This window comes from Pseudopipra pipra, chromosome 4 (genome assembly GCF_036250125.1).
Source record: "Pseudopipra pipra isolate bDixPip1 chromosome 4, bDixPip1.hap1, whole genome shotgun sequence".
Classification (NCBI taxonomy): domain Eukaryota; kingdom Metazoa; phylum Chordata; class Aves; order Passeriformes; family Pipridae; genus Pseudopipra; species Pseudopipra pipra.
The window spans coordinates 62508585-62533736 of record NC_087552.1 but is presented as its reverse complement, the minus strand read 5'-3'; the positions used below and the strand labels follow the sequence as shown (position 1 = coordinate 62533736).

The following is a 25152-nucleotide window of genomic DNA, read 5'->3' as shown; positions in this document are numbered from 1 at the left end:
CACTCAAACTGTTAAAACTGCTGACCACATCTACCAAACTTAGTCATATGTACCTGCTTTTAGAACACATGGAGGAAACCACTTTTCAAAGTGCTTCAAAACAAAAAACGCCATTGTTTCTATTTTCCACTTTTGTAAAGAACTCAGTCAAAATACAAAAAATATGACACTTAAAGCACACTTGTGTTCTTTGACAGAAAAGATATGTTAAGTACTTACTTGCCCAAATATTTCTGGCAGCCCCAAAACTTGACCAGTGAAAACGCCAATGCAGATGAAAATTGCTGTGACCTGACCCAATGAACCACGGATTTCCTTAGGAGATATTTCACTCAAATACATGGGAAGGGCACTTAAGGAAATTCCTACAAAAGAAGAAAAACCCCCATATATTAAGTCAAAACTTCTATTCATTATGCCAGGTATGAAGAAAATGTCTACTGGAAGGAGTCTGAGCACTAATCTGCTCACTAGAGTGGCATAAGAACATGCAAAGAACAGAAATATACCTGTCCACAGACAATATGAATTATCTTCCCTGTATGCCTAATTACTCTTACACCATTTAATAATCATTGGATTGATTATCTGTTACAGATCTACAGAAATGTGCGTAGGTGCTATTTGATGAGGAGCATCAAAGGTTACTCAGAGATGAGAATCACCAGGAGAACAGATTTGATGTTTTAAATTTGCTCATCCCAAAGCAAACAAAGTCATGTTAGCACTGGTGTGGGTAAGGAAAAAAACGCAAACCAATGTATCCATCAAATAGAGCAGATACTGTCAGCTGAAATATTTTTACTGTAAACAGTACTAGCAGATATTCCTCTCAATATAGGCTTACACCTGCAATGAACTCTTCATAGTAGGCAGAAAATAAGGGTGAGGTGGCTGCTCAAAGCCAGGAAGAACCAATTGCATGATCCTAGTTAGTACAATGACGATATTTACATAGCTCCAGAAGCTTGGTAGTTTGGCGGTAACCTAGACAAAAATTAGCAGTCAGCACCAAAATGACTCATGAACTTCACATCTAGTGACCCGAGAAGTTGCTGAGACCCTTACTTTTAGCTGCAAGACAATTCTAGTGCTGCAGTGCCTCAATGGTTTACTTTTAAATTGGGAAGACTATATTGCTAGGAGCAACTGAAGATGTACCAAACCTTCCTTAATCCTGCCGGTATTAGCATGGAATCCAACAACTTCTAAACACACAGCAACAAGCAGTGTTAATAAATAGGCTATACCCTCCTAGCTAAAGGGTTTTCACGGCATGAAGACAGATAAAATCTACCAGGGGTGGAAGAGGAAAAGTGGGAGAACAACCAGGATGGATAGCAGTAGCTGGCTTTCATTCCAGTGTCTTCTCCAAACATCAGATCCTTCAGCCCTTAGTCTACTGTTTTGTCCCAGTGAAATCAGTGTGGCTACAGCTAGTCCCTAAAATACATCTTCAATGTAAAGAAAGTTCTAGCTGGGGGAGAGGAGGAATTTTATGTATGGCACAAGCATTTCAGACATGTAGAGCATGACCAAAGCTTACCTGCATCAACACCCATGATAATGCGGCCCAGTATGAGCATTTCAAACGACCCTGCCAGCAAGGAGAGGGACATCAACAACGCAGCTGTCACTGCAAACACATTATTGAGCAGCAACGTACATTTCCTAAAAGGAAAAGACAGTTTATGTAGAAACCAGCACCATGGCAGCTAAATCTAGTCCTATTCCAAGCATACTAGGCTGTTATACTTAAACATTTATGAATAAAAAGTTCCTAACAAACACTGCCTCTTAGATGTTGTGAGGTTCCAAAGTACAGCACTATATCCATTTTAATGCTACATATATTTTTTGACACTTTGAGAACTACTCAACACTGACATATTTACGCCATTATAATTCATCCTTAAATCCATGATAATGAAAACACACATTGAGGAAAATTACCTCCTACCTGTCAAGTTAGAAAAAACACTTGGGCTCACATGAGTAGTAAAACTCAACCCTTCTCTAAAAATTGTTCAAATTAACCAAAATACAGATTTACATATTTCTTTCCCACTTTTAAATTTAAATAATTCTATAACGGTTAAATAAAAAATTAAAAATATTTTTCAAATAAAAGAAATATTCTCTACAGAAAATTATTACTTTGTTAAAAAAATTTTTAAATCACAAAAATATACTTTAAAATTTTAAAAACAGGAGGAGTGAGAAGAAAGGAACGGCACAAAGAAGTTGTTACACACTGACCCTGACTCCTTGCACTGCCTGTTCTCTCACTGAAGGCACTGGGTGTGACCTGCTGTGGCACAAAAAGGAAGGAGAGGGACCTGGAGTGATGCTCAGCTTGGGAATGTGGCTCCCTAGCAGCGGTCCAAGCAACCCCTTGAGCATGTTGCTCTGGGTGCTCAGGATACACAACAGCAGCTGCTCTTCATTAGAAGAAGAGAGTTTAAATTGTGAAGCGTTAAAGACACAGGGGACTTAAGCTTATGTGTGTGAAGGTTCCCTTCCAAAAAACTACTCTATATCTCTCTTGAAGTAGGTAGGGACTAGGAATCCAGTAATTTGGAAATTATGTTATTAACCTTACAGCAATGTGATTCAAGTGTTCTTTTTAAAGTCATACATTATTTCTGACTAATGCTTTTGATCCCCCTTAGCTCATTATTCTGTGTCAGAGTAAATGGAGCTCAGCTTCATTATATATACAACCCTCCAACCTACACTTGAGCAACTTAACAGCAGAGTATTTTATTGTTCTGTCAACATTTCACAATATGTTCCTCAATTACTATAATGATACATCAGTCCAAGTTCCTAGACCAGAAAAACACACTGCAGTGTGAACAGCAAACTTAAGAACCACTCTTTGGTGAGTAGCCTTTATCCACACAACCCTTTGCCATCTGTACTGTAGCATTCATACACCATATCTATAACAGAGCTGTTTTCATGGCTTAATGGAGATAAACATAATAAACAGGGGCAGAATCTGCAAGTGTAAAGGTCTGCCCTGGAAACACAACCAGCTCCAATCGAAGTGGTGTATCTACGACAGAGATCAGCCACCACTTTAACGAATTGCATGCAAAGCTGTTCTACTCTTCACTGAAAATTCAAGCCTTCTTTGAACTAATTTTTTACTTCACTTTATTTTAATGAAGACTCAACAATATTCTGGGAATTAATCTGTCTTAATCAGGCATAGTTTTATATATTACACAAGTGTGTAAAAGCCAAATTGATGATTTGGAAGAAGAAGTTGAAAACCTAAAAAAAAGAAATAATGTGTCTATGAAAAATATTTAAAAATTGAAAAACAAATGGTGAAGTGACAGAATAAATTAATGAAGAATGGGTAACAGCAGAGAATACTGACTTGCTGTAAGCATGAAATGGAAGAGCTTGAAAATACACTCTTTGAGGTGAAAAATGGGATATGGAAGAGTTGGGAGAATGCCAAAGAGACCTAGGAGAGTACAATCGGTCAAAGTGTACAGAAACAGTCAAAGTGTAAAACACAAAAGTAAGAACAGTGGAAGTTAATGCTTGTATTTAAGCCTCCATGATGATGTTCTCCTGTGATTTAACTGACAAAAAAATATCAAATTATATAGAATTTGCAATTAAGGAAATGCAAATGAGCAGTTATGATGAATACTACAGTGGAAGGGTTTTTTCATGCTCTTCTAACTATAGGTAATTAATGAATCACCTTTAAAATTCTCTTTGGAAGACTGTATGAAACAAAAATTTGACAGAAATATCTAGTCAGTACCTGCAGCAAAAATGCAAACACACACCAGCACAAACATTCCTAAAATACTCATATTCTCCGTGGTCAAGACTTGGTCAAATACTACATTGTATAGAGCAGGGACAGTATCCCCAAGCTTGGCAAAGACCAAACATGAACTTCATCCTAGTTTAGTTCTTCAAACTCTATTTTAAATTGACATAAGGAAGGAAAAATATGCAAATTTTCATTACTATATGACAACAGATATTGTTAAGAAGCAAATGAGATATATTGATGGCTTTGTTTGTTTACAGTAAGGTACTCAGCAGACTCATGAAACAAGAATCTGCCAGTCCTTTGTGACATCTTTTCTATTTTACAGTATTTTCCTTTCACATTCTTGACAATGCAACCTCCTTGACATCTCAACCCACTGTCAGTTCAGAGCAAATGGCTTCTTTGACTTAAGTGATACACAGTAAGGCCAGAGAGAAAGGTACCAATTTCACTCTTGGAAATTCATATCTCTCAGAAATGAGCTTTCATGATTTAAAGATACTTTAATTTGTATTCTGGTGAAGAGGGTGCTTTTCAAAAATAAAAGTAAAGCCTTCTAGAGAGACTAAGTGAGAAACCGCTTTAGAAAACACAAGTTTTGCAGTACACTTACCGTCCGAAGAACTTCACAATTGGGGTAACAATAATGGCACCCACAAGGCCACCAATGGCAAAAATAGAAACGGTTACAGACCAGAGCAGCGTCAGCGTGCTTTCATTCACTGAGAAGCCGTATCTGCTCTGCCAAGTTTCATTGTAAAACTTCTTGATATACTGAAAGAAAATAAATGGTAATAATACATGTAAAAAAAAAAAATCACACATTAGGAATGCAACTGAGGGAAACAGAATTAGAAAAAAAAAAAATCAGCCCAATAGCTTGCTTGCAGCAATCACCTTTGCTCTCCTCCAAAAAATGGACCCTCAATTCTAGATGCAACTGCAATAAAACTGAATCAATCAAAACATCCATACGTATAACTGCATGGCGGTCCCAAAAAAGGTGGGGAAACGGTGTCGCGAACGTCCAGGACCATCTCACTTTTTAGCCTTCAGTGTGATAGAGTTTATACTCTTTTTCTGCTTTCCTCACATGAGCACAACTGCAGGTTTTTGAAGGATGCTTTCTAACAACTTCTCTGTATTGTCTGCAGAGACACACATTGCCTGTTTACTTTCTTGTTAGTCAGACTTCCTCATTTTTATGCTGCTCCCGTTTCAAAATCAAGGACCATTATGCCTGGTGCTCTGACGAGGATGCAGCACCAGGCAGCTGCAGTCACTACAGCAGGACACAGCATGCTTGTTGAAAGCTCTCACCTGTTCTCTGTCACCGCTTCCCAACAAGCTCTACAGTATCACAAAATTCAATCTTGGCTCTTTTCCCCAGTTTCTTCTCAGCTTTCCTTCAGCATGTAATAGCTCCTAAAGTATCCTGGAACAGGACTCAGCAATATAAGCCACAATTTCCCCATTCAAACCAGGAATTTCAAACTTTAGTCTAGCCTTGGACACACAGAATATTTGATTTGAGGACTTCAGTTAATTTGAATCACCACCTCTCCATCTGCAAGGTACCTAAGAAAGGTGGAGGTAAAAACATACAACTTTCTGTCTTCCTTCTATCAAGTTTCTAGTAGACCTCTTGTGCCTTGAATTAAAAGGTGGACATGGATATTTCTCCAAAGCTATCTTATGTGTTTCTAAACAGATAGAAAAAAAAAAAACACTTTAAAAAAAAAAAAGAAAAGGAAGAAAGTCAATTCGATGCTTTGTCTATTTATAAGAATCTCACAGTAAGCTTCCAAATGAATCTGCCAGTAAATCAAGTAGTACATCTTATCTCTTTAACGCCAATACTCAGATTATATTTAGATTCAGAGATCTTGTTTATTTGAAGTTAATTACTGATAGTAATGAATACTGAGAGAAAGCCCTTTTACAACACTATTAGCATTTCTTGCTAATGATAATGGTTCAAAATAGTATGCAATTTATTCTCCCCCTGTGTTATGACTAATTTTCTCATCATAGCTTTGTTATTTACAAGAAGACATAAATAACTGGAAATATTCAAGAAAAGAAAATACAAACTACAACACTCAATAGTAACATACAGATGCTCTGACATGTACAGCACCTGTGTTTGGATTCCCATTGCCAATAAATTGGAAGCTAGTAACACGTAGAGGTTTTGAGGGGAAGAACGTGAAACAAAACAAATCTGATCTAACAAATCCACTGGATTTTAATCCATTTAATTCTATGGAAAGGCTCCTTTGGGATTTTGATCAGGTGTCTCAATAATGTTGAAGTCATAAACCTGTATACACAAATTTTAGCCCCTAATCAAAGCCAACAAGAAACAGTAGCTGATGCATTATCAGTATCTTATTTTCTCAACTGCTTCAGTCCATTACAGTAGTAGTGCTAGGGTGAGAAAAATAAGAGGAATGTAAGGGATATATATAGTTATATATATATATATTAATCTAATGGGTACATTTTAGATATAAGGGAAATATTTTCCTTGTCTTACGCATAGTTACAAAGGTCACTTACACACAGTGACCACTACTGAACTGGCTGACACAGCAGGCTGTACATTTTTGCATTAGGAATTCAGAACTGCAGCCCTCCCCAGGAAGAGGGCAAGTGCAAATCAGAAAGTAGCAGAGGCTTTGCTTCCTTGCATAGAGCACAAAGCACATCTTTGTTTCACAGGCCTTGCCTACAATCGGTCCATGAAATGAACTGCAGAAATTCTGCTCAGAAAAACACAGCTTCAACTCACATGCAATTAAATCTTTTGTCTTCCTACTGCCAAATGCTCCCATAATTTAATAAATTATGGTAGCTCTTTGAACAAGCCCATGGACACTTCTAATTCTGGGTTTCTCGGGAATCATACCTGCAGTGGGCCACTGCTCTTTCCCACAGAACAACAGGGAACTGAGTTGGATGCAATCTCAGCTCTGAGCAGAGTTTGTACAGTTTATTTCCCCCTTTCAGCTATCAGGAAATTGGATTAATTCTACCTTATAAGATGACGTGAGGTAAAGCTCAGCGAGAGCTACAGGAGTAGCAAAACCCAGTGAGAACTACAGGAGTATTTTTCTGGAGTTTGATGAGCTGACACAATTTGCAGCATCAAAAGAAAATGGACACAAAAATTTACAAATAGTTGTCAACTTTCCAGCCCTAAATTAACTTCCCCCTGTAGCAGGGCTCTTCATCTTAGAATGAGGTCAAGAAACTCAACAGGAAAATGCCCTATTTGCAAATCTGTCAGTGGTGGGTTGAGAGGGGGCCCAGGTGCTGCTTTTGGTATTGAATTATGCCAAAACCAGTCTGGCTCATCAACCCCAAACCAACATACCGGTAGTGAGGCAAAGATATGACAGATAAGATGCTAAGCTGACCTGGAGACATGAGACTGACAGTCAACCACTTCATACTATAAAAGTCCAGTCCACTTTCATATGGCAGGTTCTTCTAACATACTCTTCCTGGAGTGTGTGGAGATGCTCCCTGGAAGTGGGGACACCCATTCAAGGACACTCCTTGAGGTTAAGAGAAAGAGATCTGCCCACAAGCATTGTTGAGCTGTTACATTAATTAAATAATTACTTCTTTTTGCTAGATTTAATCTAATTGCTTTGAGATAATTGCTTTGATATAGTTGCACTATACTGTACACTACTAATAGTTTTAGCTTTTCTATGGTGTTGTAAACAGTTCTGATTAAGACCTTTTGTCTGATCATTTGTCATAATAAATAATTAATTTTATATAAATATACCTGGTTTGACATCTATAACCCTACGGGTCAAAGTTGTTCTTAAAACTGTTGACAAAGCCTGGGGCTAAGATTGTTTGTGATAACTGATATTTTAATGAAATCACCACAAGTTTTGCCTAATGACTCCACAGTACTCTATTCATCAAATCTACCCCACATATTGCAGCCAACAGATGGTCAACCCAGCAGTTTTGAATTCAGAACCAAACAAGACATCACCACAAAAAGCAGGAGAGGAGGCCTATTATTTAAGGGGAAGCCAGAGGCATTATTTTAATATTAATCAATGGGAATGACATGTTGTGCAACCCTCTAGAACTGAACCATGTGAACAGAAGTTGCTGAACATGTGCATACAGCTACCAAATACCTATTAGGCAGATATTAAAAATACTTTAGCATACAAAAGTGTGCAAGGAGATTTAGTATTCGTCTGGGCTTGGGGAGAATGAGAAGCAAACCACGTGCACCCATGCACCACAACAGAGGCATTTAGATTCCTGATAGCTACTGGATTTATGTGAAAACCTCATAGAGAGCAGGAAGGTTTCAGGCAAAGGAAAGTTATTGTATGAGATGTAATCTTTTTCTACTGTGTAATAAGGAGGACTATAAAGGCAGGATACTGAAGAGCGTGCAATAGCTGGACAAGGCTGCCCTCTACTGATATTAAATTCCATTTTTGTCAGTCACTTACCACTGCAGGAGCGTTCACCACCGAGAGATTGTAACCATAAAGAAAAGATGACCCAAAAGCACCAGTTAAAGAAGCTAAAATGAGACTCCCAGACCAATTCTGAAAGACAAAGAAAAGATGCAGCCACTGTTAGCATATCTTAAATTAATGTACCTCAGGTTTTAAACACTCCTTCTGCTATCTTGCATAGTTCCTGCAGGCAGATGCCCTTGCTGCAGAATAATGGCCTGAAACACTTCTCCTTTCTCAATCTGAGAAACAGTAAATTTGAAGTGACAGCATCTCAGTTAACATCTACCAATGCATAAGTGAACATTTGAACTTCTTTCAACCTCACAGAGTTTTGCTGCAAGCATCCTACTAGCCCCCACCATTAAAAGTAAAATGCTGCAGAAGCATAATCTCAGCAAAGGAAATTGTTGACAATATTTCACTAACACAGCAAAGCAAGGAGTAGTGTATATGGGATACAGTAGGACTGTGGGTAGACCTGGCTTGGGTGAAGACTCATGAGATGGTGTGCCTCCCAACTCCACAAGGATGAAATTGTGACCAAAAAAAATTAAAAATGATGCCTACAAACTAGGTTTTGTAACCCAAATGCAAGTTTCCTACAGTAATTTGCTGCCACACATGCTCTCCAGCGGAAAAACATTTACCCTTTTTTGCTAATGACACACCTGTACCTCCCCCTTCTCAGGCCTCCTCCCTTCATCCTCCTCATACTGTTTTAACCAACCTCTGCAAACAATTTCTTCTTCCGCATCAGCTGTAGTATAAAAGGTAGAACTGCTTTGATCTGAGAGATTTTGCATTTCAGGGTCCTTTCCACCTACCCCAGTGTTACTTTCTGCCACTCAGTTCTCCTGCTGGATTACAGACAGTGGCAGAAGAGACCCCTGCCAGCCAGTCCCAGGAGACATTAAAGTCAGTGTTTTGGTGGCTGGTCAATTGCAAATGTAGTTTTGTAGATCACGAAGGATAACTTTGAACATGTTAAAATGGATGGCTTTTCAATGTGTTTTCAATTAAAAAAAAAACAACTGTGATAAGAATCTAGAATTTCAAGCACAACTCACTGTCAGTTATGCCCAGCTTCCTCACTCACTGAAGCTTCAACCCTTTCAAAAGGAGACAGACCTGCTTAAGCAGGCTTGAGAAACTCAGGCTCAGTTATATCACTCACAACAGGTTAATGAATCAATGCATTCTGTCAACTGCACAAAGCTGTATGTTCACTTTAGAAAACATTCATGTAGCTAGCATATGGCATTAGCAGCAGTGACAGTAGACTGGAACGAGCTCCACCAGCCTCATGGGCACAACAGGGTAAGTGGCTGTTAGAATGTGCCAGAGCTCACGTTCCACAGTCAGTGGGGACTCACTGCGACCTGTGAAGAAGGACTGAGGTACCCGTGTGGTCAGGTAGGGACTACAGAGTACAACCTGGCACACACGGGATCTGCCACACTCATAGCTACCACTCCAGAGGGCTCAAAATGTACCCTGTAGGACAGTGGAGTGTTTCTAACTTCTTCCACATGATGTGAGAACCTTTTAAGAGATTACACAGTTCATTAACCAGCCTGGTTTTGGTCAGGTCAGGAGGAAGTGTGCAGGGGGAGAAAAGCCTAGTGTAAGAAATATATCCTGCTGAGATCACTACACAAGGCAAATACAATTTCTTATTATTAGCCAGCTTCTTAAAATGACTGTGCCACACACACACACAGAGCTTTGCGCCATTACTTTGGTAACAAAATGTAGAAACTTTGACATAAGGCTTTATTAACTTCTGGTTACAACACCTCATATTAGGTGCTTATTATTTCTCTACTATACACAAGCATTCCTAGACTTAGGAGAAATTGCTACTACTCTGAATGATTCATTGGGGAAAATTCCTGGTGGTCTACCAGGCTGCTCCTGAAGGCTTCACAAATGATAAGCATGAGTTCACAAGTAATCTTGATGCAATATTTCTAAAGGGCTCTACTCCAACAACATCAGACCATCAGAAAAATCCTGCAAGTAAAATGATTTGGAACATATAGCCTTGGGTTTATTAAAAATTCCAATGAATGCTTAAGCCTTTTAGCACAGGCAAATTATATGCACATAAGGCTAAGTGGAAGATAATGCAAGGCAAATCACAGAAGTGTTTAGAAAGCCCCACATTCATACTATTTTAAAGTATTTCAAATAGCTGGGTTTAGAACCTACTTCAATACCATGAATTTTTTAAGTATACTGCCTGCTGCAGAAAACCTCAGACTCACTCTATTCAGAGGTTTTGGAGTTTGGAACACGAACTTCAACTTCTCCATGACCTGTCTCTTCATTCACTATTTTAAATATTTGCTCAGGTTTCAGCAACTCCAGATAAAGGTGAAAGCACAATGAAGCAAGAATGCAAAAAAGAAAAAAAAAATTGTTGCTCAAAAAATCATTAACCCTGTGGCAACATTAAAAAAAAGGAAAGAAAAAAACCCAACCCACAATGTCTTTTACAATCGTCAGGAAACAAGAAGGCAACCACGCCTCCTTCACAGGTGTTCCTTGGCTTCACAGCCATGCATGTGCTTATGCGTCCCTGCCGTCAGCCAAAGGGCACATAGGTGTGACCGTCACCACAGGAATAAATGTTCAGTCAGGAACGCTGCATGACAGTTCACAGCAAAGACTTCCAGGTAACCGAGGACTGCTTACTTGTGAAAGCCCACGTTTTCGGTCTAATCGCAATTCCCAAGGCACTGTGCTCTCAAGGTGCTTTTCTCAACTCTAGTTCTTGGTCAGTGTAGTATTTGTGCTGGCTACCGTGGGTCTCAAATGGTTTTGGGTTTTTTGTTTGTTTGTTTGTTTTTAAATGCATGACAGTTTGCATTTCAGTTTTCACTTCAGTTTTCAAAACACAGTTTAGAGTACTGTACTTTGGTTGGTCAGTCACAGCCCCCTTCTCAGACTAAAATCAAACACAACTGTTAGCAGTAGACATTGCACACATGCATAAGGAAGCTTTAATTTTTTAAACAGCTATTACTAAGACTTTCTATGGGTACAGGGAAGCTGGACTCCGGAGAACCTTACCAGATACCCTTAACGGGACCCGGGTCCCGTTACGCATCGCGGAAGGCTGGCTCTCCCGGCAGGTGCCCGTGGACCCGGCGCCCTTCGGCTGCTCTGCCCTCGGGGCTGCGGGAGAAAAAGGGAAACCCTGCAGCCCTCTCTGCCCGGGTCTGCCCTTGCCCTAAGGACTTGCCCATACGGGTGGTCTTGGGAAGCATCGGGGAAGCAGCAGCGGCGCCCTCGCTTTGCTCTGCTGCCGCCACTTCCCCCGCGGCGGCGGCTGCGCTCCCCGGCCGGAGCACCCCGGCCCGGCCGCTGCCCTCCGCCCGTCCTCTGGGTCCCGGCCGCGGTATTTTTAGCTCTGCCCGCCGCTGGCCTCCCCTGCATCGGCACCAAAAACTTTCCAAGCGGGCAAGGGCTCGGCGTCGCCGATGTGCAACTTGAGCTCCGCCCGGCTCCCGGGGGAGCTCCGGGCTCTTACTCCAGCTCCCGCAGCCACCGCGCACCAGCCAAAGGTCCCTCCCTCCGCACCGCGCCGGAGAAGGTCGGAATCAACCCTTCTCCCACTAATCGTCCCCAAGGCGCGGGCAGCGCAGGCCGAGCTCCCCCGCCCGCGCCGCCGGGCTGGCTCCCGCTTCGCTGGAAGGGCAGCGGGCATTCCCGCAGCGCGGAAAAGCCGCCCCGCGCTACTTACGCTTCCGCGGGCGCGGCCGCCCCCGCCCCCCGGTCCCCGCGCCACCAGCGTGTCACCCTCGGGCCCCGCCGCTCCGGCCATTCCGCCGCCACCGCCGGCGCGCAGCGGCCGCGCATCTCCCGCAGGCAGCGCGGGGCGCGGGGGCGCGGCCGCGGGAGGCGGCGGCGGGGCGGGGGGAACGCGCCTGGGCTCGGGGGTGCCCGGGGGGGCGGCCCTGTCCCCGGCTTTGCAGCGGGGAGGAGAGAGAGTCGGTGCCGGCGCAGGGCTCGAAGGATGGAAGAGCCCGAGCGCGCTCCTCCGCGAGCCCGCACCTAACTCAAGCGCACACAACGCGCCTCCGCGCCTCTGGCTTTCCGGCTGGCCCCATCCCTCAGCAGGGATTTACCCAGCAGCCCAGGCGGGCAAGGGGTCACGACATTTGTCACAACTCGGTGTCCATCACGGCGCCCCCGCCGAGTGGCACCGGGGCTGAGGAAACACGGCTGGCAGGGCGGACCCGTGCCGCGGTCCGTACTGGAGACCTGGGCGACCCTTCTGTAAGCAAGACACTAGAGTGATGCGGGGAAGCGTTTTCCCGTGTTGCCGAGAGTGAGAAGTGAGGATACCAAAAGGTTTGTAGCCAATTAAGATGTTAGGGATGCTTCCACAGCCTTAGGAGGTTTAGAACTGACACACCACACTACTGCTGTGTAACAGAAGGGGATTAGACATGCTACCTGGGGAAGATAAAAGCTTGAAGGTACCTGTTTAGATAGGTACAAACTATTTAGAAGATAATGTTTGAAGGTACCTATTTGCAAACATGGGGATTTTGAACTGCTAAGAGTTAAACAGCACCTTATAGTTGGCAATGATGAGTATTAAGTGCATCTGGAAACTGTTCCCAGATGACTGCAGTTAATATTGGTGCAAATCTGAGCTGTTTCCACTTTTGACGTGCTACATAGACATAATATGTACTGCCACAGAGCGCTGCAGGTTTGGAAGAAGTTTATGATGCAGCAACTTTGAAGTGTCATTTGCTCAGATAAAACTGAGAGGTGTTTGAATAGAAAGCCAGACGCTACTCATCAACATGTAAAATAATTGTACATATTGATAGATGATCCAGACATCACTTATAATCTCTTTGAATGGTCATAAGCAGTAAAAGACTAAAGTTAGGAGAATCAAGCCTCTAGAACACATGGAATGCATTTGAGATGAATCAGACACCTGTGTTTTGTTTAGTTTCGTTCTAAATAGCACAGTGCAAGTAATTCAGTTCATACTCAAATAGAAATAATATGTATGTGATTAACACACCATTTTTGACCTTTTACAATCACTATTGGTAAGTTACAGAAGCTAAACACGTGCTACCCTCTATACACCTAAAAAAACCTCAAACCCACAAAGTGTTCATACGGGTTCCAAATAGTTATTTTCTACCTCCAGTCCCCAAATAGCAAACAAATGTTTTGACAGAAGATTTGATGAATTCACTCACCACTTTTTTCTTCACCTCCTTGTTTTCTTTCATCGCACCGTTGCTTTGCTGTTTGTTCTCCATCCTGTTACTTTGCTAGGTAATAGCTGAGAGAAAAAAAGGAGAAGTTGTGCTACTGTTTAATAGGGGAAAAAGCAACAGTATCAGGCTCTTCAGTAGACATGCTGTCTCTACTAGGACAGGAGCATCAGACCCACTGCAACTGCAAAAGAAGTTTAGTCAGTCAGGTGGAACATTGTTATGGCTGATTTCCAGTTCAGATGTTTGGATTAATTGGTGGTGTGATTCTAATTATTATGAGACCTTATACTAGCTGGGTCATTGCCTGAACATATTTTGCAAAGGAGATGTCCTTTTACGTATTGCTCTGTCAAGAATATTCTTGCTGGAACATCACCCTATGTCCTTTAATAGTATTAAAGGATATTTTAATCTTAATTTATTAAGAAACTAAACTGATTTCTGGTGTTTCAGAGAGGATATGATATTTACACGGTGCTTCATCGTATGACCTTGGGCAGTCTGCCAGTTTGTTCAATTTATTTGGAGTATGGATTACTGGGTTCTTCTGCTTCAAGTGCTGGGGTGACAGCACATTTCAAAATTTTTGCTTACGTGGCCATTATGGTAATAATAGATCCAGTCCTGAATGCAAGTTATCTTCCTTGTAGACAAGTTTCTATAAGACAGTGAGCTGTGACACATGGGGAGTAACAGGCAGTTTAGCGAAACAGCACATAGGAGTGGAAATTGTGTTGAGGCCATCACACATACAGGAGGTTTTTCACATGAAATCCTGTGGCATAGGAGGATGTGGGGCCATTATATCTGATGTTTCCAAGAAATCAGGCTGAGCTTTTAAGTAAGAGAAACTAGAGATGTGACAGCATCCTATAAGCGCCAAAGCCGGAAAAGTTACCTTCTTGCCTCTCTACCTACCAGTGCAGTGCAATGCACAAAAAGCTCCTTTCTCTCTACTGCAAAGGGCCTTAGTCAATTCCTGTTAAATTATTCTTCAAAAAGAGCTTTCAAGTCAAATGTATTTCACTTAATAGGAAAGATGCTTAGTCTCATCATCAAACAGGTTACCTGTCTCTTGCCACATTTAACAAGCAAATAATATCAAGGCCTGTTCAATGAACCTCCCACATCCTATACAGATTTCATACATAGACAATGTAGATAATTAAATTAATGAAGGTTCTGACGGAGCACAAACAAAGCATCATCAAACTGGAATTTAAGAGCTGACAAGACAAAGTATGTGGAGCATAGCTCTGAAACAGAAACAACACAGGCTCAGTATGAAACAATCTGTTAAACATCTAGGGAGATATAGCCTCACAGCTAAGCCACTAGCAGGGATAACTTGTGTCTGCCTTCCCTCTGCATTTATTTTTATATGACTGAATTTTCTCAGAACATCTTTAAAATATTTTAAGATATGTCTGTTGTGACTAGAAAGTTTAATTGCTAACAGTGGAAATGTTCAGACTGAACTATCCCTTCTGTATTTCAGGTAACCCTTGTTTCACTCTTTGAACATATTGCTACACTTGATTGTAGCAAAAGGACTGTTCCCGCATCCAGAACAGACATTCTTCATCATGCAAAAAAAAAAAAAAAAAAAAAAAAAAGGAAATCTGGACTGGGGAGGGAGTAGAAATTGCTGAAATCCTGCATGGATTTGTCAAGGTTATTTTTGCATTCTATTGACATGTGTGCAGGGAAGAGAGATGTGACTACAGAAAGCAGAAACTTGATCTTCAGACTGCAATGTTTGACAAAATCTAAGGAAGTGATGATACACTTAGGGGAACAAAAGGCTGAAATTTGCTCTGCTGCTGCTATTAAACATTCACTGAAAAATTTTAACAGATAGTGTGGAAAAATGTATTCTTTTCCCCTGAAGTTCATATTGCTAATACCGGGTAAGTTGCTTAAGTTGTTGATCCAGAAATATTAATTCATTATTTGTTCTTTGTCAGAGCAAATTAGATTTGTGTGCTCCATAGTTTGTACAGTTAATCAGGAGGTGACCCACAAATCAGGAAAGGCTCATTTATGTTAGTCCAGGGGGCATCTTCCATTTCAGCTACAGTTTGCTTACCTACTTATCCAGTAGTTTATTTAGCAATATATAGGCTGAGTTCATTGGTAGGACATGCAGTACAACTGAGTCCTATGAATTGTTAGCCTTGGCAAGGATGGCTCAGCACTTCACGGAAAGGGATCATTGTGACTGGCACAGCAAAATGACTTGAGAGAGGTACGAATAAACATACTGCAATCCAGGTTTGGTTCTGAACTTCTACTGAACATCAGGCTTTAATTTACTGACTGCAAGTCAGGAAAAACAAAAGCTGTTGGAAAGCTGTCCTGTTCACAAAATGCGAATATGCAAGAGGAGCATATTTTAAATAGCCATATTTGTTATGATGAAATCACCAAGGAGTTGATCACCTTGGAAAACCTGAGTTAAAAGATACAGTTGTTAAAAAAAACCTCCAAACCTAAACCAAACTAAGAAGCGTATAAGACCTGGACTAGATTATTTATTGTTGTCCAGTCTGAGCATAAGGCATTGTTTGGGCCAGTAGTCAGTGAAGGCCCATTTGCCATCTTGATCAGATGAGTGTGAACTTACAAGAAGGCCTCAGTCACTCCAACCAAAGTACAGCACAAACAAGATTCAGGCAGTTTATCTGTGATGTAAAAGGTTCTTTTATCACAAATTCCTCATGGTGGGAATGCACAGCTTCCCTATCTGTCTCCCAAGTGCAAACTTGTACTACCTCTAGAGAAAGATAATATCTGTGTCAACATTGCACTACTATGGACAGGGAAAATGTGGAAGTGGGAAGAGCAGCCTCCAGCTGATAAAATTGTAATTATAAACTAGCACAATTTCTCAGGGAGGATAAGGGACTGCTTGCACCCCTCAGGGTACACCTATTTCAGATGTAGCACAGAATAGTTTGGTTTCTTTTAAAAGTAAGAAGAGGATACACTAAGAGGGATAACATCACAGTAGGGTATGAATTGCAAAGCTTTGGAAAATGTGTTGGTGAAAAATAACCAAAACACGCTCAGTGAGTCCTATTGTCTATGATAGACTGACATGTAATAATAATTTTTGCTTTTGGGAAAGCAAAATTGCCCAACTTGATTACTTTTTTGTTTGCTATGCTTTGCACTAGAAATAAGTATATGTTTCAAAAGACATTTTACTTTATTTTTCTTTTTGATTCAACACTGAAGCTCTAGTAACAGAGGATGGAGAATAAGAGTTTTGGATCGCACTCCTATGCCACAGCTCGTGTGCTGCTATCATTTTTCTACGCAGCTACAGCCAAAAATTTTCTATGGCTGAGCACTCTTGCCTTTCAAAAAAGGAGATGTCCTTGCAGTATAACAGACTTAAGCTGAGGACTTGCCTATGTTTCAAGTTAGATATTTCTGTCACTAGTCTGTACTGCAATGAATGTGCTCCTCTCCCTGGTACTGTAAATCACACATACACATGCACACAGAAGAAATCCAGCATCAATTAATAAAAACATTAATTAGAGCATCCAATGTGAAGAACACATTTCATATTTCTCTGTCTCCTGGAGCAGAAAAGTTTGTGTATATTAGATCCTCATAAGTGAAATAACTATCTGGTTAAAATAGGTGTACTGGAAATCCATTAAGAACTGAAGGGATCATTTTCTTCTCAAGTAGTTTTATTAAGCTAGATCTATTCTGATGCAAGTGAGAATGTGCAAGTCAATGCTTGTACTGTTTATGGAAAATGTCTAACAGCCCTAATATTAAAATACTGTTGAGGGAGATACTGTTGAGGGAGTCAGGTGGGGTATGACTTTAATTTGACACAGAGTATTACTATGGTACTGAACTACTTAGCAAAAGTTATTCTCAAATACTGTAGACACCCCGGCTTCCAGAAATACCTATTTTTATAAGTAATCAGTTGACATAGTGGTAAAAGATGTACGTCTCCTTTTTTTCCTATATCTGTAGTATCAGTCCTAGAGTGTCTTTAAAAGATGATGAATCAATTTATCTGGATTTCAATATTTCATACAGGTCACAATCTTATCTGTTATACTGAGAGGTGGAAGGATTGAATCTCTATTTTAAGGTGAAGTGTTTTGCTGTGGGTTGTTGTTTTGTGGTGGATTTTCTTCTACAAATTGTCAGAAAAATTAAAGCTATTTTCCACAGAAATCTATTAACCAGGAGAGGAAGACAGATTTCAGAGTTAATGAATGCTTATATAGAAGCTGAGTACTTGACTAGTACAGGAAATTAGTTGTTTATAAATTTCACAACATTGGTTTATACCAAGATAAATCTATTCCTCCTTCCTCCCCAAATCAACCCCTTGAGAACACTGCCAAATCTGCTGCAAAGTATCAAGTCCAACTGCTAGGCACTACTCACTACTTATCTGAAGTATTCTTCACTTCCAGTGATGTTCAGTGCAGTGTAGAAGCAGCCCTCTTCAGAGTTGCTACAGCAGCCTTCTTCTCTGAAATAGGACCAGTTAAATCACTGCATTAAATGTAAAGCCAGCTTTAACTCTTTTATACCTTTTCAGAGGTAATAAATAATTAACAGTAAAAACAAAGAATAGTATGACGTTCCAGCTGGAATTCATGCAATGTGTTTTTTCTACTCAACAGAAAACAAACTGCCTTGTACGGCTGTGATACCATACAAGGGGTCTTTGTTTTAAATGCCACAAACCGTAAAAAAGCTTTGGAACCATTAAATGTTTGAAATGCAAGTGCCTAAGGCGAGGACTTGCATTCATATAGTTTTTTACCTGACTGCCAGGTTCCCCCTACCAGGTGGGGGAACACCCACAGCATTCCATGTGCTGTAAATGGCTTTTAACAGTGATGTGTTGGACCAGTATTGAGCGTTGAGAAGACTTCTTGTCAGGAATCACCCTTTTACAAGATTTTGAAAGGCTGGGCCGGAACATACTTTATAATAATTAACTCCTCAATGGTTAATAAAAACTTCATAAAAGAGTTTGGCGAAATAAACACCTGAAGAAAAGTACCAAGATCAGTGTTTACAGAGTCATAGTGCTGTCTACTCTTTTATATGGATCCGAATCATGGGTCATCTACCGCCACCACCTGCATCTCCTGGAACGCTTCCATCACCGCTGCCTCCGCAAAATCCTAAACATCCACTGGTCAGATTACATGACCAATACATCTGTTCTAGAACAAGCAGCAGTCACAAGCATTGAGGCCATGTTGCTGAGAACAGAGCTGCGCTGGGCAGGACACGTCTCAAGGATGAAGGACCACTGTCTCCCTAAGATCTTGCTTTATGGTGAACTTGCCACTGGCTGACGCAAGAGAAGAGCCCCAAAGAGAAGATACAAGGACTCCCTGAAACAACATCTCAGCCTTGGCCATATTGATCAACATAACTGGTCTACTCTGGCCTCCAATTGGGAGGCCTGGAGGCACACCATCTATAACTCAGCTGATGCTTTTGAGAACGCACGCAGGTTCACTCTTGAGGAGGAAAGACAACACAGAAAGAATTGTGCCTTGCAGAACATACCACCTAAGGAGTCTTTCTGCTGTGCCTTTTGCAACTGGGTGTGCCTATCTCGTATTGGCCTTTTTAGCCACCAACGCGCTTGCAACAAAAGTGGGTAGAGCCCTTCCCAAATCTTCATTTGCGAAGCCCAGCCATGATGATGATGATGATGAGTTAATAAAAAAGATTTCTTTGTCTGCTCTTCAGGTTTTATGTCATAGAGAGGAAGTCTATAGCAGTGTCAGTTCAAAAACTAAATGAAACATGGGTCAGGACAAGGGTGTAATAGTCCTGACTTTATTTTTGCTGTTAGTTCCTTACATCCCAAAGCTATGTAGAGATAAGGGGACACTGTTGTGAAAAAGTGCTCTCTGCTTGGGCTTTTTCCTGCTGGTATACATATTGTTTTATTTGAAAATCCAAGGTGTGTTAAATCAGTGTCATTCCTCAAGGACCTTTATAGCTAATTTAGTTGGATTATTTCTAAACTTGCAGATGCTGAGATATTCAAGATGTTTTAGGTAGAGAGGCAGCTATACAGATGTGAGTTGGCTGAAACTGTAAATATTGGCTGGGATTTGAAGTAACCTTTTTCTTTTAGGGAAAGTGGGATTATTGAGCATGTGGTTCTTGGTTTGTATTTCAGCTATGATTGTTCTGGCAGCTCCTACGGATTACTTTTGACCCTGTTACATAAACCTTGGTGAGGTTCTCAAAAGATATTACCATCAGATTTACTTCAGCTAAACATAGGCATCCTTCTCAGGTTATAAGATGCTAATCAATGAAAACACCACTTTTAAGGGACGGGAAAGAAGTTTTCTTTAGGATCCTCTAGCATATTTTATCTAAAAGTTTCTTTAGACTTGGAATCCAATATCCTATAATTAATAGGAAAAAAATAAAGTCTTGTATGTTAGCTCTCTGTAACATGGTGGTTATAAGGAAGTAGGAGATTCATTCTCTGGAGTGAGAGTGAGGGAGCAGACAAGTGAGTTTCAAATAAATGTTTTATCTCAGATACAAATAAGAGATGATACCTTCCTGACCTATATACATTTAATTTTCATCTTAATCTACATTTTAACTGAAATCTTTGCAACTTTTAAATTAACCCAGTGTTATTAGTAGCATCAGTCATTTGTGGAAAGGACTTGTTGCTTAGTGTGTCCCATGATTAGCACACGGACAGGAAAATAAGCAAGACAAGGATATAAATCTGGCACAGCTACAATATAAAACAAGTTTTACAAGCTTTGGAAAGACATGCATGTTCAAAAACATGAATTCAGTGATCACTGAAGATCAGCTCATTCTGTGGCAGAACCAATCCTTTCAGACGAAAAAATGACTAAACAATGAATCAAACTCTTTGATCCAAGTTTTCCCAAGTTTTAGATTCAAGTTTATAAGTTTGGTCTGTATCATCCTGAGTAAGAATATAAAGAAACCTTCGCAAGGGCAACTTACACAAGACGAAGAAATAACGCAAACCGAGAAGTGATTAGTTAGATACTACACATGAAAGAAACCTCAAACAGAACAGAAAAAATAGAGGGAATCTTTACAAGCAAGCCTAAGTTAAAATTTCACCGAGTCAATATTCATATAGGAGTCTATGAAATTTCATGTTCAAGATTAATTTTTTCATTGTTACAAAGTTGGAAACATAAATGATAGAGAAAATGTGATAACCAGAGAGTATACAGTGTCTGTAACTATACATGGAAATGCTCATTCACATGTAAAGATGTAGTTGGTTCATATGCAGATAGACCCCTTGGAAATGCAGGCTAAAACTGGTAAACCAAACTGATGCTTAGATTTTGAGCCTAAAATGTCTTGATCTAGCAAAGCAGCAGAATACAGTTTAGTTTTAATCCTTATTCCATAGGTAAATTAAGTATATACATATATACTTTGCTAGTGAACGTGAGAACATCTAGTTTCTCACTTAGGAAATCCCCAAAATTGAAATTTGGTGTCTTTTCATGGCCGCACATCCTTGTATCGGTTTCCTGCACTGATAAAACCATAGTTTTGAGAGAAAAGCCAGGACACTGACCATTTTCATTTAGTAGTCTTTTTAGCTTAAAAACCTCCAAGTTCCCAATACTTAGGCATTAGTACAAGGAGATCAAACAGACCTGGGGGGAACAGAATAAGAATAATGAATATTTTAAAATAGTTTTTGCTGATTATTACATAATAGTCCCTTGAATCAGCGACAGCAGAGTATTTCCCAGCTCTTTTGCAAGAAAAAGTGGTTAATAATTACCCTTTGCCGTGTTGGCCATTAGTGTTGTTTTAATCATTTTCCCCCATGTACACATGCAAGTCTGGTATGTCATCATTTAGGAAAAATCTTATGAGCCATGAGTTTAATGTTTTTATTATGCTAGGGTTATTTCCAACATTAAATTCCATGTATATTTAAGCTAGTTAAATCTTTGCAAAATTATTTCCAGTGAAGTCAGCCTAGCATCCACCTACCATTTAGTAAATGTTGAATTAAATATTGACAAGTGAAAGGTTTTATGTTGTAAGGTCATGCCCTGAGGCAAGACCAGAGTTGTTCCTGTGTACATGTTCATTCCAGGTGGTAAAGAAACAACCTTAATGTAATATGTATTATAAAGAAGGGTGATGCCCCAAAATGAAGCCCTTCTAGGGTGAGAATTTTGGGCTCAATCCTGAAGGCTGAGAACCCAGCATCTACATTTCTTTTTGTTTAACTTGAAGAATACTTTCAAAATTTCCAAGATCAATACATTTGCAGCTTCTGTTGTTTATTATTAATATTGCAAGCAAGAAAACTTCACCAGAGTAGTAAGGACTTCAACCTTCCCTTCAGGCAGTAGCAAAACCTGCTTCCAGCAGGCAGATACACCCTGACAGATGAATTCTTTATACAATTCTTTCCTAGAGTCTCATTATAGGCATCAAGAACAGGCAGGCAATTTCTAGCAAAACAGTTTTTCCAGCCAGTGGTCTTATTACACTCAGGAATTGTTTACTAATTCTTTTGAAATCTTCAGTGGGAGAACCAGTGACCTTTCTGAAAGATCACTTAAATTCCTAAGCCTCCAGGTGAAGCTCCATGTTCTCACTCATACAAGAATCATTCTCATCAATATAATGACTCCTTCTAGCCTTAGATATCACTCCTGACCTCTGTGGAGGGGGAAGAAACAAAATGCCTTTGCATGCATCGCACTCTCAGCTAGTCTCTAGCTTGCTCAAAAATTGAGTTGCAAGGCTCTGGTCCCCTGGGAGCAGCAAGCACTGCTCTTACCCAGAGTACACACATTCCTTGCAAGGTTGAGTGTGCCTAAAAAGGATGCAGAGCAAGCCCAGAGTAGAAATATACACTCATGTTACTTTCTTGTGAAAGCTGGTCCTAGAAATCAAGCTAGGAAAATAACCTTTGCCAAATTTTGCCCTATCCAAAATGCCCAGATATTTTTAAAAGCCTCAATCCCAGCTTTGCTTCAAGATACCAAAACCTTTTAGCTTGTCTAGCTGTGGTTTTAGGTTTGATGTTTCATTTTTTCTTCATCTAGGGACTAAAAATAATCAGAAATATTTGTGTAACAAATTATTCTCTCTGCAGATTCATGAAACCTGGCAAGCAGCAGCTCATTATTTATTCTCTTGAAGGCTAAGAGATATTATCAAAGTATTCCCCTCTAAAAGTAGGGATAGATAATGTAATATAAGAATTGTCTTTAATGTGTCACTACCTTAATTTGTGTAATTAAAGCTTTATATGTAAATATGGTAAAATTCTGCATGTTGTGAAAATATGTGTTCTTCTCCCAGTTTGAAGAATTGGAGAATTAAAGAAAAAACTAATGAGATAGATCCTCCCTGCTCTCTCAAGCCTTAGCTGTGATTTCCAGGGACATTTAAATGTCGTTTGTTGTAGTTTTAAAAACAGTACCAAAAAAATGCTTTGTCAAACTCAGTAGGTTTCAATTACGAGTGTAAAGATGCAAAACTCCCTTACATTTCCAAGGGTTATGAAACACTGGAAAGGCTGATTACTAAAGGGCCTGCTTTGCATTTCAAAAGATATTGGGATCAAAGTCTGTTAGTTATCACCATTTTCAGCATTTCTTGGTGTCAGGCCCTGAGCACCGAGTCTGTCCTGGGCTCAGGGCCAGCTGAGAGGGTGGATGCAGACACTCAGTCCTAAGGAGAGACTTCTGAGCAGCAGGGACTCTCCTCCACCTTCACTCAGGAGAGCACATTGAGGGCACATTCTCAAGTGTTGTCCTTAGTCCACATAAAACTGATCCAGACCTCTACACTGACCAATAGGCTTGACTTTGTGGCTAAAAGTCAGACCTGCCTTGTCACCATGGACTTGCCTGTTGATGACAGGGTTGTGTCTGACCCTCACTTGATGACTTCAGTTCACATCTGAACCCCAGACCTGCTCATCACCAGGAGCTTTTCTGCAGGTCAGGGCTTCTGGCCAAACATGATCACTGCTACCAGATGATTGGCAGTCCAAAAAAGATACCCAAATATATGTTTCTAACATGCACAAAAGGCACTGCTATATAGTAAATAAAAATAAATAAATAAATAAATCCCAAAGATTTTATTTTACAAAAACCCAAAGGATTTGGAGGTGCAGGTGACCCACTCCCCACCATGGTGAAACCTTCCACCTTAGGAGGAGCAGGGAATGGATAAGCAAAATGCTGGTGAGAGGAGGAGAGTCTGAGCAGCATGTGTGTAACTCTGCTGACTGCACTGTTGTCCTCTCTTTCTCTGTAGATCTGGACTAATAACAAGAGTATTAAAATTCCAGTTATAGAAACAGACTCACAGTTAACAGTAAATTCTTAGTAGATCTAAGGTGTGCTTCGTCTTTGACAATAAACAGTATTTTGAGCAGTGTTTCCGTTCCATGTTTTTTTTACTCTGGAAACTGAAGTAATTTGAACTGTGATCTCCAGAAAGGGAGGTAGAAGACACTGCAAGAGTTTAGTACAGTATCTTTATTTGTCAAAAGCAAGACTCTCTCAGCTGGTTAGCACGAGTAACAGCAAAAGGAATTCTCCATAAAAGGTTGTCTTTGTTTCAGTTGCAGTCAAATTGTAAAATAATTTTTCTCCAGTAAACTTCATTGTCAATCTTTGTTTAGGATGGTAAGTAATAGTTTTTAACCACCTAATTATATAGGTGGTCTAATGATTCATAGAAATGATTATGTAAACAAAACAGCATAAGACATTAGAAATGACATTAATTTCACTGTGATTTCAAGTGAATAATGTATCTTTTTGCTCATTTTGTGGAATAAAAGGGCATTGATAGAAATCCATCATTTTGAATCCAGACTTTTCTTAGAGAAAGAATAGAATCAGGGCAGTAGTCAGCACTGGTGAGGCCACACCTTGAATCCTGTGCTCATTTCTGGGCCCCCCTCTTCAAGAAAGACATGGAGGTGCTAAAGCATGTCCAGAGAAGAGCAGCAAAGCTCGTGAAGGGGCTGGAGCTCCTCTTTTGAGGAGGTGCTAAGGAAGCTGGGTTTTTTTAGCCTGGAGAAAAGGAGGCTCAGGCAGGATCTCTACAACCACCTGAAAGGAGGTTGCAGTGAGGTGGGCATAAGTCTCTTCTCACAGGTAACAAGTGACAAGACGAGGAAATGGCCTCAAGTTGCACAGAGGGAGGTTTAGATTGTATATTAGGAAAAAATTCTTCACTGAAAGGGTTTTCAAGCACTGGAAGAGGCTGCCCAGGGAAGTGGTGGAGTTATCATCCCTGGAGATATTTAAAAGATGTGTAGATGCAGCACTTAGGGACATGGTTTAGGATTGGACTTGGCAGTGCTGGGTTAATGGTTGGACTCAATGATCCTAAAAGTCTTTTCCAACCTAAATGATTCTATGATTCCATGATTCTCTGATAGTCTACCCTGTTACTACACAAGCTTCCAGAGAGATGCATGCCCAGTTTCTCAGGTAACAAAATCACCAAGTTATATAACACTCCATGATAACCTAAT

At 40.4% G+C, this 25152-nt stretch overlaps 1 protein-coding gene across 4 annotated transcripts in view; it reads right to left on the bottom strand.

Moving 5' to 3' along the window:
• SLC2A9 (solute carrier family 2 member 9) overlaps positions 1-25152 on the bottom strand; it is a 105308-nt gene that overhangs the window by 70662 nt on the left and 9494 nt on the right. Inside the window, exons 2-7 of one of the 4 annotated variants that reach the window (XM_064653233.1) lie at positions 18006-18116; positions 13557-13758; positions 8308-8406; positions 4422-4582; positions 1547-1671; positions 220-365 (exon numbers count right to left, since the gene is read on the bottom strand). In XM_064653233.1, coding sequence (XP_064509303.1) covers positions 220-365; positions 1547-1671; positions 4422-4582; positions 8308-8406; positions 13557-13619 — 594 coding nt within the window. In that variant the 5' untranslated portion in view covers positions 13620-13758; positions 18006-18116. Of the gene's footprint in view, positions 1-219; positions 366-1546; positions 1672-4421; positions 4583-8307; positions 8407-12067; positions 12162-13556; positions 13759-18005; positions 18117-25152 lie in introns of those variants that run through there. The other 3 variants (XM_064653235.1, XM_064653234.1, XM_064653232.1) reach the window with 3 other exon arrangements.